The 14,527-nt window shown below is 35.5% G+C and overlaps 1 protein-coding gene across 25 annotated transcripts in view; it reads left to right on the forward strand.

Annotated features, from left to right (window-relative positions):
- The window catches only part of CAMK2D (calcium/calmodulin dependent protein kinase II delta), a 145,904-nt gene that overhangs the window by 96,551 nt on the left and 34,826 nt on the right, over window positions 1-14,527 (forward strand). For all 25 annotated transcript variants that reach the window (XM_085547030.1, XM_085547041.1, XM_085547033.1 and 22 more), the window contains exons 7-12: window positions 2,778-2,880; window positions 7,814-7,897; window positions 8,705-8,799; window positions 9,882-10,004; window positions 10,956-11,039; window positions 11,871-11,913. In XM_085547030.1, the coding sequence (XP_085403156.1) occupies window positions 2,778-2,880; window positions 7,814-7,897; window positions 8,705-8,799; window positions 9,882-10,004; window positions 10,956-11,039; window positions 11,871-11,913 (532 nt within the window). The remainder of the gene's footprint in view (window positions 1-2,777; window positions 2,881-7,813; window positions 7,898-8,704; window positions 8,800-9,881; window positions 10,005-10,955; window positions 11,040-11,870; window positions 11,914-14,527) is intronic.

Here is a 14,527-nt window from a genome sequence, read left to right on the forward strand (position 1 = left end):
GTAGGAATTTCCTCCCAGGATAGGACTGTTCTGGTAGTTATCATTAATAATAATTTTGGACTCAGAATGCTGTCTTATTTATTGCCATCCTTCTGATTCCTGGTAAACAACTGTCAGAGTTATTGTTTGAATTCGTAAAGGTCCGTATCATCTGTGACCGTAAAATATTAGAGATGTCAGAAAGCTTAGAGAGTAATAAATTTCAGAGAGACACTTAAATCTTCGATCTGTTTTATACTTGTGGATCTCCTCAGGTCACAGTTGTACAACATGGGCAAGTCCTTACCCATGCTGTAGCCCTTGGTTGGCAGGCAGTCAGATAACATGGAACAAGTTTAAATGAGAAAACATCATTTTGTCCAGCAGATCCAGCAGTTTCCTGTTCTCACAGCACACATAGTTTTATGCTTTTAGCATTGAAAGGAATAAAATAAGTGAATCGTAGCCTTGTAAACTGGCTTTCAGGCTACAATAAGGAATGCTTTCTAGAGCCCTTCATACACTCACGTGAAATAACCTTTTCTTCAGTAATGCATTAAATCCAGCTGTTTGCTGTTGCAAAATGTGTGGATTTCTGATTCTGGCAAATCCAGGATGAATTGGTAACATTAAGAGGAAAAAATGTTCCTGCCAAACTGCAGTACCCAGCTTGATTTCTGAAAGTGAAAGCTTCATGAAACGGTGAACATTCTTTCTTCTCTTGCTCCTTTCTGGCAAATTGGAGAGAAAAAAAATTAAGAAAGAGAGAGAGAGGGAAAAAAGAGAAATGAAAGACTCTGGTAAAACCCCAGCAGAACACCCTGTACAGAAAAGAAGATGCAGAGACCAGACCCATGGGCAGAGCAACAATACACATAGAAGATGTTTATGGCTTGGCATGAATCCCTAAACTGCTTGATGTGATGGGGACAATGATGGAGATTTGAACAGTTGAGCAATCAGATTTCATTTAATCATCCTTAAATAGAATATGGTGGCAAAAGAGTGGAGCATTTGCAGCCTCTCACAACTGCTGCGCTGCCTGTTGTTGTGCTCTCTTGTGTAAGTCAGAATGATGGTGGATCCTATGTCTGGAATAAACTGACTTCCTAGTGGCAGTCTGCCTTTAACAGATGGTAGAAATGCACTTCCATGAAGGGATTTCAGTTCTTGGCAATCTGTTGCTTTTGTTAAATTACCTGATTACAACTCACTTGCATTCCCCATGGAAGTTAAAGTTTCTTAAAACTGGCAACAACAAAATAACAACTCAACTCTACTTGTATTTCAGGAAAAATGTGCAGAGATTTAGTACTTAATCTCTGAGTATAAAAACCTTTGAAAAAATGAGGCATAAATCCCGTTAATTTATTTGTAAGTAATTTCAGTAGTTAGCACTGAAACTGCGTGCTTGACTGCAGCCAGTCCCAATAACATAGGGTGACATTATTGCATGCAGGGTTCTAAATGGCCCAGACCGGACTGTTAACATCTTCCAAGTCCTTGCAGTCATTCCAAGTTCATGCATGATAATTTTCTGGTATGTCTCTCATCATCCAGAAGTGACAGCTGTGTTTTTTTTAAGGGTATAGTCCCACACAACATTCTTCAAAAGGCTGTTGTTTGCAGCATAGGAGTTAATCTGCTTCATCTTGTGTTGAATAATATTCACCTGCAGTGGTGATATTTCTTGTAGAGCACTTCTGCAGATAAAGGTGTGTGGTGGAATAAATAAATAACCAACAACAAGGAACACAAAACTACTATTTCAAATGGAATCTTATGTTCTGAATTATAAGGGTTTGATAGATCAGTAGTTCTCTTTTAGTCAAGACAATGAGACGTTGCACTGCTTTTGAACTGCTGAAGGTCATAACCACATAAAATCATCCATTGCTTTAGGAAGTAAACTCTCACTGTGGTAAGAGAACCTGCAAGAACATATGTGACTATATATTTAAATCCAATGGTAAGCATTGTGGCCTAGAACAAAGTTATCTTTGGATAATTAGCATTTGCTGCATTTGCTAACTGACATTCATAGGATAATTCATGAAGGCTAGAATGGCGCTGCTGTTACTAAGTCCTTTCCTTTTAACTGTAGAGGTATACTGAAGCATTTGATTTCAGATGTGACCAACGTGCTCTAAAAAAGCAAAGTGGGAACTTTCCCAGGCTTAAATAGTCACTTGTGGTAGGTTCTTGGCAAGCACAAATGTGGGTGTGCTGTTTTATTGTAGAAAGATTTGCACTGCAAATACACCTGCCCTCTAAATATAAATATGAAAATGTGGCTGCTATTGTTGTCATGCAAAGCATACAGTCTACAGTTAGAAATGCTTAATCCTACTAACTACATAGGTCAGACTGTGAATCAAAGGATGTGTGGGCTTTGGGGATTTTCAGCAGCTTTTTCCATGTAGTGAGTTCTTAGGGCTCTCTGAACTGTCATATCAAACAAAGCTATTGCAGTGCCATGCAGCAGTTCTAGCTTATGTACATCTCCAGGAGATTTGCACTTTTGTCTGTGCTCTTGCTGTCATGTTGGATCACGACGGTAGTTTACAGACCTAGTGATTCTTCCCAAGTAAGAGTGGAAAGTAGTTTTTAACTTTTATAGAGAAAATGTGTGGTGTTTTATTTCTTTTTCACTCCTCTAAAGTATTTCTTCTTTTCCAGACCACCTTAAGCAAACAAAACAAAAACAAAAGAAAAAAAAAAAAAAGAAAAGAAAAAAACTGTCTAAATTATATTTACTTATTTTTTAATCTCAACTTTTTTTCTCTTTCCAAATAAAGCCTGAGAACTTACTTTTAGCTAGCAAATCCAAGGGAGCAGCAGTAAAATTGGCAGACTTTGGATTGGCTATAGAAGTCCAAGGGGAACAACAGGCATGGTTTGGTAAGTATGTGTTTTTTACTTATCTTAGTATTTATTAAATGCTGACACAAAGCCTCTCAAATCTGCTCCTCACTGTAGTGTAGAACATGTAGCTGTGTGGTGTCAATATGTAGCTTATAAGGATATTTTGTTCATAGTTCAAGCTCTACAACAAGGTAAACTTCAGATATTTTTCCTTCAGGAAGAATGTTATCTGTAATTCTCATTGAATTAAGGAGAGCTTCAAAGCAGACTTTGTTTATTAAAAAAACAACAAACAAACAACAGCAAAGCAATCAAACAACACAACAATAACAATGGAGAGAGAGAAGAAAGAGAAGCAGCTTCAAAAATGAGCTGTGGCTAAATTTCCACGTAAAAGAGCTTGATTAGGCAAGAAGAGACTCAGCCTCATAACCTTTTCTTTCCTGGCAAAGCTGAATGATCTTCCCAAACTGCTGCATAAAATGATTTGGCAGAAGTCTCTTCTATTGGCACAGAATGTCTTCGACATTCCTTGAATCTGAAACTTAGATTTACTGACTCCTGGTTTGCCCTGGCTTTTGTCTGCCTGTAAGTTTGATTAAAACTCCTTTCTTGCTTTCTCTTTTCTATCTCTGGAAAGAAATGTAAGCACAGAGGCTCAGAAGGAGATGGCTGATTTCCATTTAGTCACTCATGTACCTGAGGAATAAGGCTGTGGGTTAATACTTTTGAGTACAGCTGCCCATGTTGGAAATACCCTAATAATTTATCAGGACAGTGTCTCTGATTTTAGCAGGTTTTATTCTCAATGGCAATGGCAGGCATCCTGCAAGCAGGAACGCACCTGCAGAGAGAGTGTTACAACAATCAATCTCAAATACCACCCTGTTTGAACAGATAGGAAGCACAAGCCCGAAGTCATTTTCTATCTAAGAAAGAAGAAAACAAACATTAAAATATTTGTGACAACTACATATTCTCATTTACAGCAGCTAGTAAGTGCAGCTTAAATTGAACTAAGCGATTGCAAGCTTGCTATCAAAGCTTAGAATAAAAGCATGAAGGATTTTGGACAAAGCGGTGTGTTGAGAGATTGAGAGTTTGAAATCTAGGATGTATCCACATGTTCATGCACAGACAGTACCGCTGGACATATGTTGGTAATTTTATAAGCTAGCCTGCTGTTTTAAATCCTAGCTTCTATATGAATGGATTTCAATAATCCACAAAAGAGAGTGGAGATTGCTCTTGCACATTAATGAATAGACTAGCCCAAAAAGAGTCGAATAAAGAGAAGACAAAATACAAGTAATTTGTTAAAATGATGAAAACATCTGGAAGACAGGAAGCCTTTCAAGAAAAAAAAAAAAAGAGCAGAATGAGCTTCAGGACTATTTTCTCTAGATGTTCTATCTATTTGGATGCAGACAACGCACATGAGATTGCAGCTGCCTGTAAAATCTTGCACTTTATTGGTCAATTGGTGCATCTGAAGTGATTGTTTCAGACTTAGAATCATGAGGTCTTAATGCTGAGCTTGGTAGAGAGTGAGATGAATGCCTTCAAAATACGTATGTAAGGAACAAAGAAACTGGAAGGAAGGAATTGTGAAAGTAGTGTTTTATTTGTAATATTTGATAAAATGAATGAGTTCTGTACCTGTTACAGAACTGCAAAAGCTTTCAGTAATGTTCTGAGTGCCTTCCTTAATCTTCTTATGACTGCTGTAGCAAGGCAGAAACATGAACTCTGATGTGCTGAACTTTCTCTTCCTTCCAGAGTGTTTTTTCCTGCTTTCCAGTGGATTCTGCAGCACTTAGTGACTCATGGCATGGTCTGATTCTAATTATAGCTCAGCATCAGAGTTTCTTTCTTTCTTTTATTTATTTTTTTCACTTTTTTTTTTTTTTTTTTGTAGTCTTGTGGTGTGACAGTTACTTTGCTTAAAGCATGGATGTGCAGTCAGTAGGAAACCAGCCAGAAGTCTGTGTGCTTGGATACTATGGGGGTGCTTTCACAGTTCACGTGTTTATAGAGCAAACCTGTTTCATGACTGGTTTTAGAAACTGCTCATCTATTTACTAGAAATACCCCACCTTGCTAGCAGGTGTTAAGTGTGCTGGGAAAGTGTCTGGCAGGCTCCACTTGCTCACTGTAACAGACAAGTCTCGCTCATGACTGTCAAGGGGCTGCAGTTGACTCATTGGTAGCTATAGTCCCAGCTATGTCTTGTCTTTAGCTAGCCTTGAAGCTAGGACTAAAATATGCAACATACTGTTCATTTGAGTAGCTCCACTGTATTTTTTTTATTTTTTTATTTTTTTTTTTGGTAGCAGAAGCTGCATTAAATTTGGATTGTATACAGTTCCTCTTCTAGATTCGGCTTTGCAGGAAATGAAGGCTGTTGCCCTATATTTGCTCTAAGAAACTTGTTCTTGCCCCTTGGAGCCTCATTTTTCATACCTTTTCACCAGGCTACTCATTTGAACATTTATTCTTAAGTCAAAGGTTATGTTAGCAAGGTGGTGATGAAAGCATAGGGCGGGTCTTAGTGCAGGAATCTCTCTGTTTTTAACAGAAATCTCTCTTTGTTAATTTAATTTATGGGATTATATTTAGCCTCCAGTGCGGGTTTGACTCGAGACATTCTCAACATTTATGAAGTAAATATGTAATCTTTGCAGAGGTTTTTGAGGCTGTAAGCTATTTAGTTTGAAGAACATGCCGTCTCATGTATGTATGCACCACTGAACAAGACACAGCACAGCATTTGTCTCAGGCCTCTGAATACGTGTTTAATATCAGATGAGAATAATAGTATACAGTGACATAGCTTTTAATAGATAATATACAGTCACAATTACCAGGTCTGCAAGTTCCATTATTTTTTTTTTTAAGCTAAGTTAATTGCTGCTGTTAGTAATAGTTTAAAGAAAAATGCACTCGTATTTATTACAGTTTATTTTTGACTTGTTATTTCTGATTTGTGTAGACTCATTCTGTAACCTCATCAAGAGACAAAGTTAGCTAGTTACTATATTTTTACTATAATGATTATTTCCAAGTGATGTTTGGTAATGTTTGTGGAGCTACAGTAAGGTTGAATATAAGTACAACTTTGCATTTAAAATGAAACAAAATATTAATGTAGAGCCCAACTTCCAGGAAAAGTTATGAAACCACTCTATTTAAAGCTAATCAGAACATGAATTTATTAGCTTCTCAAAGGAGCTTAAATTGTGTTTCCTGTATGATAGGACTTTGGAATTCATGGTTCAAATATCAGGATACTGAAAAATGCAAGCCAATTTTGCATTAAAGTATTTAGACACATTCTGAGTAGGAGTACACACAGTGTGTTTGTTCATTTCCTCTTTCCACCCTGAACTGATTGCCAGCTGCACAGCAGAGGCTTCCTTTTTCTGTAGCTGTCTACTTCACCCCTTATCGCCATCTTTCATAAGTTTCATTGCTTGCTTGTCCTCTGTTCAGCACAAGTCTTGTGGAATACATTCTGGTCTTTGAGAAATAACAGGTTTTTTTTTTCAAATTCTCATCTTCCAAGTATTTCCAAGCATATATTTTAGACAAAAATACAAGAGCAAATATACTAACAAACAGTATAGAGCGTTATGTATTGTAAAGCTTTTACCAATTACCGTATCCTGAGTAATGACTACAATTTAAACCTTCATTTTTTATTTCTCCTAATTGAAGACTGCACAGCTGCTGAAAAATGAAGAACATCCAAACTGTAAAGGGTGAATGACTTTGGAGATGCTTTTTGTGAACTTTTGTTAGGAGGTTCCACAGGCTGCATCACTTCTAGGAAGTGAGTGTTTCAGTAAAATAGTCTTAGAAGTAGTTGTGTGGAATATGAACAGCAAAGGCTGTAAGAAGACTGAAGCCTAAGTTGTCTGTCTTCATACAAAGCAATAGCCAGTTGTACTCCCAAGAAATCTAATCATGAGCATTTCTGAGCATTTACTTTGCCACTGTCTGGCCCTGGCTGATTTGAGTTTCTGCTTCTATAAAAGGAAATTAGAACAGTATTTCTACTCTCTCTTTTTCTGTAAATGAGAAATTGCTCCATATGTGAGCTTTTCTAAATTTAGCATTATATGTTGTTTTCTCCGAAATCAACCCTTGTGTAGGTTTGAATAGGGCTTTTAAAATGTTCCTTATAGCTGCAGTAGTGTAGCTCAAGTGCTGCTCTATTTTGTTAATCAGTTCCCCATAAATGTCACTGGAAGTAGTACTTTATGTGTGAAAATAGTCTTCGCAGCTGACAGAAGATGGACTCAGAAGTCCCGAGTGAGTCATGTTTACAAAAATAATTGGTATAATTTGGCACTAGTTTAAAATAGACTAGATTAGGGTAGGGATTGAAAACAACAAACAAACAAAAACAAACCTCGGAAACAGTGTTCACAGTTTTGGGCAAGCGTAGAATGCATTTGCTGTCTATCAGTTGATATCTCCAAGGGGATCACTCTGTGTATCCCATGTTCTCCCTGCTCCACAAACTGGTTTTTTGCTTTAAACCTGAGCAGATGTATTTGCACCTTACTACTGACTGTCTTTCTACAGCATACAGTAATGGACAAGTCATGAGTGACATTTTTTCAGCTGTCTGGAAATCTTTCTGGAAATCTTCCACTGTTGCATTTTCACCAGACCCTTGACGCAACTGTTGAATCTGCAGTGTTAGGGCAGATGAGTAACCGGCTGCCTTTTCACTGTCCTCTTGACTGTTGACACATAGAGATGGTGGCAAAAAGGTCATGGGCCAAGTCTGCATAGGTATTTCTGTTATTGCTACATTTAGGCATTTGCAATAGAATGGAATGTTGAAGATTAAGTGGTTATTGCTGGAAAGATCCTGTGTGTTCTCAAATAACATGAAAATGACTTTGCTTTTTGATGAGTACATACAGTTTTTGAGAGTTTTTTCCTTGCCTTGTGACAGGTTTTGCTGGCACTCCAGGATACCTTTCTCCAGAAGTCTTACGGAAAGATCCATATGGAAAACCTGTGGATATGTGGGCATGTGGTAAGGACTTATTCTGAAAGACAGTGGTCAGTCAACTGTAAAGTACGTTAAGGGAAGGATGACATCCAGAATGCCTGATGTGGAATACCACATCAGAAAATAGGGACTAGTTAAAATTTAATTTTAATTTTTAGAAGAAATCGAGATGTTGGAACTGCTGTTTCGAAGTCTGAGACTTAAGGATTTTTTTCTTTTTTAAGTGGAGTAGAGAGCAATTACTTTATCACCCAGTTCTTCAAACAGTGTAATTTATGGTACCAGCAAAGGGATTGTTACCTATGTGAGAAGAAATGATGAGTTTCTTTCTTGTACTTCTGCCCACACTTATTTGGTTGTATTTATGAAAGCAGTTTTCTTTAGTCATAATGAATCATCCCTGTAAAGCTAGCAGGCGAACTTCTTTATTTCCTTCATATATTTATAGAGGTAAAATGAGTTGCCCAAGTTTTCTTTGTCTGACATCAGTAGTAGTGTTATAGACAGCAGTACAGATAATGTGATAACACCAGAAGTGTTATTTTCATAGAACTTTCATGATCTTTAAAAAGTACAAATCTATTTATCCAGCTTAACAAATCTGATTGTGTGTAAGATATGCATTCTTACTCACACTCTGTAGGAGGTTGTCCCATGAACCCTATGTTTACTCTATTCCCCAGTATGAATGGGAAGTGGTTAGTGGTTTTCAGTAGTTGGGATCCTTCTTTTGAGTCATTAGTTTTGCATGATTATCAGGTACAAAATAAATTTCTTTGTTTTTTGTTTTTTTCCCTTGCTGTTGCCTAATTATTACTATGATTTCTGCAGGTGTCATTCTGTATATCCTCCTGGTGGGTTATCCTCCTTTCTGGGATGAAGACCAGCACAGACTTTACCAGCAGATAAAGGCTGGTGCTTATGATGTATGTGCTACTTTTGTAAACACAATTACCTACAGAGTTTCTCAAAAAGAATAGTTTCATTAGCTGAATGTGTATTTGAAAGTAAGCGTTATGACTGTTGATAAGTAGCACCCGATGGTTTGTGGCATTATGAATTTTGCAACATCATCCATTCAATTATATTAAATAAAGCAGATAGAGAAACAGAGGACCATTGATTCACGTATTTAAGTCATTTGTGAATGATGAAGATACTGTACCTTCTAATTTTGAAGTTCTTATTTGCATTCAATTCTGGAGGTTAATGACTGAAAGGTGATTGCTGTGGTATGGCCGTCTGTGTTATGCTGTGGTCTATCTTGTCATCTTCCAATTGAACAAGCCACTACACAGTAATAAATAAAGTAACAGTGAGAGTTAACAGTTTCAGCTGAGGGTAAGAAATGAGTAAGTACAGAGACTAAACTGTGCAGGTATTGCACATACTTAGTACATAATGTGATGTACTGCATCTAGATCATATCAAATCCTTATAATCTAAGAATAACAGTTTAAGATGTACCCATTTTTTCATTTCACTTGCATTTGAGCGAATACTGTGAGTGCATGTGAAAATATTTTGCTGAGGAAGGAGTTGTTTAATTCTTAACGCTAATTTCATTCCTATATCCCAACTATAAAATTGGCACTAATATTAACACTGAAAGAAAGCAAATAAAGAGTTTAAATAATAGTGATTAATATTTTTGTCTTAATTCAAAGTGAGATTAGGACTGTTTGAGATGCTTTATGATCATATTCCTCTCAGCTGACTGGAATCTCCTTTATGTCTGCTAATGATATTTTATCCTATGAAAATCAATTGTTACCATAATATTGTAAATCCATAAATGTTCTGCGTCTGAACCAAATTAAAAAACCCAGAACAGTGAAGGATAAATACACTGTGTATAAATCTGGCTAATTCGGTCTTTTCCGATTGTGGAAAAGTGTTTTTTAACTTAAAACTAGTTGTTAATGTCACAGACCCTTTATTAGTTAATGTCTTGTAAAACTGTATAGGGATCATGCAAGATAATATACACATTCATATTTTTCTTAAGTTTCCCTCGCCAGAATGGGATACGGTGACTCCTGAAGCAAAAGACCTTATCAATAAAATGCTTACAATCAATCCTGCAAAACGTATCACAGCTTCAGAAGCACTAAAGCATCCATGGATCTGTGTAAGTAACTTCCACATATTTAACAAAGTAATTTGAAAGACAAATCACTTTATGGTATACTTTAGCATCTCCTGAAGGTGTTCAGAGGGCAATTTTTGTCCTTACTTCTGGTATTCTGTTGCAGTTATTAAAGTAGTACAGTGTAAAATTGTAATTATACGGGTATGTCGGCCTCTGACAAGAAATTTTGCAGATGCAAACTTCTTTGCCTTGGATTCATGATGCAGAATTTCACTGCTGTAATTAGAGCATGATTTTAAGTTCTCAAGGAAAAGATGTACAAGAAAATGATTTTCAGTTACATAATGTTTTACAGCTTTTTTCTTATAACTATGATGGTGAAATTGAAAAGCAGGAAATTAATGGACTTGTTGAGTTAGATTACTGTTAGCGGAAGCTGCCTTTGTGTTGCTGGATTCAGCATCACTTTCCAGTTCTCAGTGTAGTCTGGGTTTTGACTTTACAGATTATCTGGTCTGATGCTTTGAAAGTGACAGTGAGATGTATAGAGCTGTTTCTCAGCGCCATTCATTTTAGTAGGCTGCATTTTTTGGCCTTTATATGGTGCAAAGTAAGTTGGGTTACATGGAAAATGTAGGTGCTGCTGAACTTTCTCAGAAATATTTCCTGCTTGTGTGCCTCACCTAGTATCACTAGTGCTAAGGAAAATCTACCCCTTGTTCCAAAACATATTTTCAGAAGTTTTCACATTTAGTATATTATTTTATATAACTTTCAAGATTCTGTGTTTTTCTTAGTCCTTACTAAAGGAATTTGTGAAAAAATAACTTATTTCAGGAAGACTTTACACCTGGTAAATGTTACGTAAAGAGACCTTGTGTTTTGTTTGTTTGGAAATATCCTCAATGTGTAGAAGAATAAATGATAAGCTGTATGTCTGTTTGGGTGCATTTAAAGTAATTCTTTTCTTAATTTCTTTAATTTCTTTAGCAACGTTCCACTGTTGCCTCTATGATGCACAGACAGGAGACTGTAGATTGCTTGAAGAAATTCAATGCAAGAAGAAAACTAAAGGTAAGTGTGAAAACAGCTGCAAGGACGAGTAGATAGATTTGGAAAGATAAAAATATAATTTTGTGGGTAGTCCGTCTATGAAATAAATTGTCTCCAAAGGAATTTTTCTTAAATGTTATTATAATAAGAAATGTTGGCTGGATGAGCAGCTGTTGAGCATGGGGATCTTGATTTTTATCAGAGGAGAATAAAATCATGTGAGCTGTGATACTGAATATTAGAAACTGTGTAATGCTGGAATTGGTAGATCTTTCCAAATCTGATCACATTTCTAACCTATTATATAAGAGTGTTTTAGCAAAGGAATTTTAAAAAATGCATTATTTTGTTGGGTTCAAAATAACAACAGTTCACTTCTGCACATTAAAAACTATTTGTGAAGGGAAAATCCCTAAGTTATGACCTTCTAGGTTATCATTTTTCTCCTGCGTAGACAGGGTAATTTTGCAAATGTGAAATTTTCTTATTAGTACATTACAAAATCAACTTCTCTACCTATGAAAAGAATAATCCAACCAAACGAGTGAATTCTATTTCATATTCAACTATATATTATGCTTCTGGTTACTGTGCCTGTGAGTACTTGCTGCCTGTGTGTTACAAACTTCTAGTTAATAACAGATTTCCAGGATTTCTAGTAGACGTGTAATTAAGATTGAATTACAGTTTGTGACTGGTAATGCATATCCAATCCATTCTTTCAGAGTTAAACAGTTTATGTCATTAAGCTGTTTGTGTGATTTACCGCTGGTGTACTTTTTTCCTGTCGTGTTCTCATTCAGTACTTCAAAGAAGTATGTTACTAATATGAAAATGTGTGTGTCTGTACAGGGGGCCATTTTGACAACTATGCTGGCTACCAGAAATTTCTCAGGTATGTTAACTGAGCTCCAGGTTCATATGGTCTTTCTGTTTTGATGTCTGTCATGATGACTACAGTATAATTAGGATTTATTAGCATGTAAAGATCCATTATTGTCATGTAAAGATTTCAAGAACATAAACATGATATGTCCTAAGTGTTTTTCCTTTGCAGAAACAAAGGAGAGAATTTAAGCTATATGAACTAAATAGAATCAATTTCAGCATGCATTGTTGGTGTAATTTTTAATTAGAATGTGTCTCTTGGTATATTTAATGTCATCTTTTGAAAGGCAGACTGAATTTTCCCGTTTTATTTTGGTGTAATGTGTGTAATTCCGTATGAGTAAGTATGGTCAAACAACAGTTAAAATAGTCATTTATTTTTCTGTATCTCAAATCTCATTCAGAGATTTTATTGCATCCTGTTATAAAGCAAAAGCAGAAAAACACACACGTTCCTTTATTGCTTTTCTAAGAAGTAAGAAATGGATTAAAGTCGGTCCTTCTTTTCCCTCTTTTCCATTGCCTAGATTAATAGAACAAGAATTATTTCCTGTATATGAAATAATTCCTTAGTTGAGGGTACCTGAAGATTTAGATCCTTACATAAAATAAATTTGAATAGCCAAAGTAAAATATACATTTGCTGTTAATAGAGTTAGAATTGTCCTCAACCGCACTGTGGCTGGCACTACGATACTCTGCTCAAGTTTTCATTTACCAATGGAGATCTCAAGTATATAGTTTTGTTTGTTTTTTTTTTAAAAAAATGCCAAATCTGTAAGTCGGTAATATCGCAATATTGCAATCTTCCTACTCTGTAATGCAACTGTGGGACAGAACTTGATTTATAGACAAAAACATAATAGCGCTTTGGGCATATTTTGAATAATAATAAGCACAGAATCATTCACAATGAATTAACTAATGATGAACACAGAAGTATTTTGTTCAGTTTTGCATGGCAAATGAAATACAAATTCTCCTTCTTAGTTTGCGATATTTAATATACACATGTAACACAGAAGATTACATTTATGTAAGTTTTATAGGGTTATGGCTTAATGAATTGCCAGTATCATTTTATTCTCAAGTTAATGCTGTAGGCCGCATATTTTATAGAAATTAGTTATTCTTAAATGCCAAATAAATCATCATTCCTCATCACTTTTCATAAATTTGTTTGTTTATGTAAGGGTCAATTTCAACTTTCATAAAGGAAAAAAAGCTGGAGTCATTTTAAAATATGATTTTAGTATGAAAAGCAAACAGGTTTTTGACTTTTTTTCTTGATTTTTTTTTTTTTCCACCCATATACCATTGTAATGATCCATAGTATCCCTTGATGAATTTTTATTTTACAAGTTGTTTATTCATTGTAATTCATCACAAAGCATGCTTTTGAAGGTCATTTGTCCATAAAAGTGTGGTTATAAAAGTGTTTTATTTTCCTTTTTCTTTCTTCCTTTTATGTGGAATGTATATTCCTTGTGAGGTAAGACCCTCAGCACGTGAAAGGAACATCTTTTTTCTCTTCAAAATTGCTGTTTGCTGTAAATCACTTTAATTTCTTCATGTTGTCACAGTGCCATTTCTCTTTAGTCTGCTTTCTGACTTATTAGCACTGCTGTAGGTTTTATTTGTAGCTAATTCTTGTAGCTGCAAGAAATCTTTCATTATAAGCTTAATTTAGAACACGCTAATTGCTTCGCTACTGCAAATTCTTTACATACTTGATTTGTATGCAGTATCTGTGCTTAGAGAAAAATGCATCAAAATATTTATATATTCCTATATACACGTTCCAAGACAAAAACAATTGCAAGGGAAGTTGAGTATGAAATGTGCTTTAATGTAAAATACTGCATAATAATCCATACTGCTTACTGGCACATTTCAAAGAATGAGCTGGCCATCTCATAAACACAGTACTTGCAGTTACTGCTGTTAGTGCCTACATTTTACTGGCTTTTTAAAAAAAATTATTATTATTTTATTTTTTAATATATTATCTGTAATATTGGGTTTGTTATGAGCAGCAGCCTGTAATAGTTACTGTATGTTTTCTCACATTTTTATAAGCTCTAATAGTAGAAAACAGGCTTTGAAAGCAAAGAACTTCCGGGTTTTTTAACCTATGGTTCAAGAAATAGCCCTTCCTTCTGCTTTTCTTAAATGAATTTCTGGAGTGCCTGGAATGTTTGCTGTGGTATAAAATGCAAGGCCTTGTTGCATCAGGTCCTATAATCACACATTACAGAAGCAAGCACAATGTCCCCTTCAAATCATTTAAGATTCTTGTTTAAGAATATCAAACCACGTGTTTCTGTAAATAAAACTATGAATTGTCCCTGTTGCATAATGCTGGAAAACTTAATATTTGTTAATTTTAGTTGGAAATCATGGGCCTTATGAGAGTTGTTACATCCATGTAATAGCTGATGTCCATAGCTAACACAATGCATTTGCCTGATGTAATTTTCCAGGCTTTATTTATTTAAATAAATAACAGAGTAATAGACATTGGTTATTTCTTTACATTTTTAGGTGATTTTTCATTTTCTGTTCTCTGCACAGAGCTAAATGTGCGCTTGATGCAGATATATAACCAGTGTACAAGCCAC

This window comes from Coturnix japonica, chromosome 4 (genome assembly GCF_054131305.1).
Source record: "Coturnix japonica strain WE chromosome 4, WE-NBRP24, whole genome shotgun sequence".
Taxonomy (NCBI): Eukaryota; Metazoa; Chordata; class Aves; order Galliformes; family Phasianidae; genus Coturnix; species Coturnix japonica.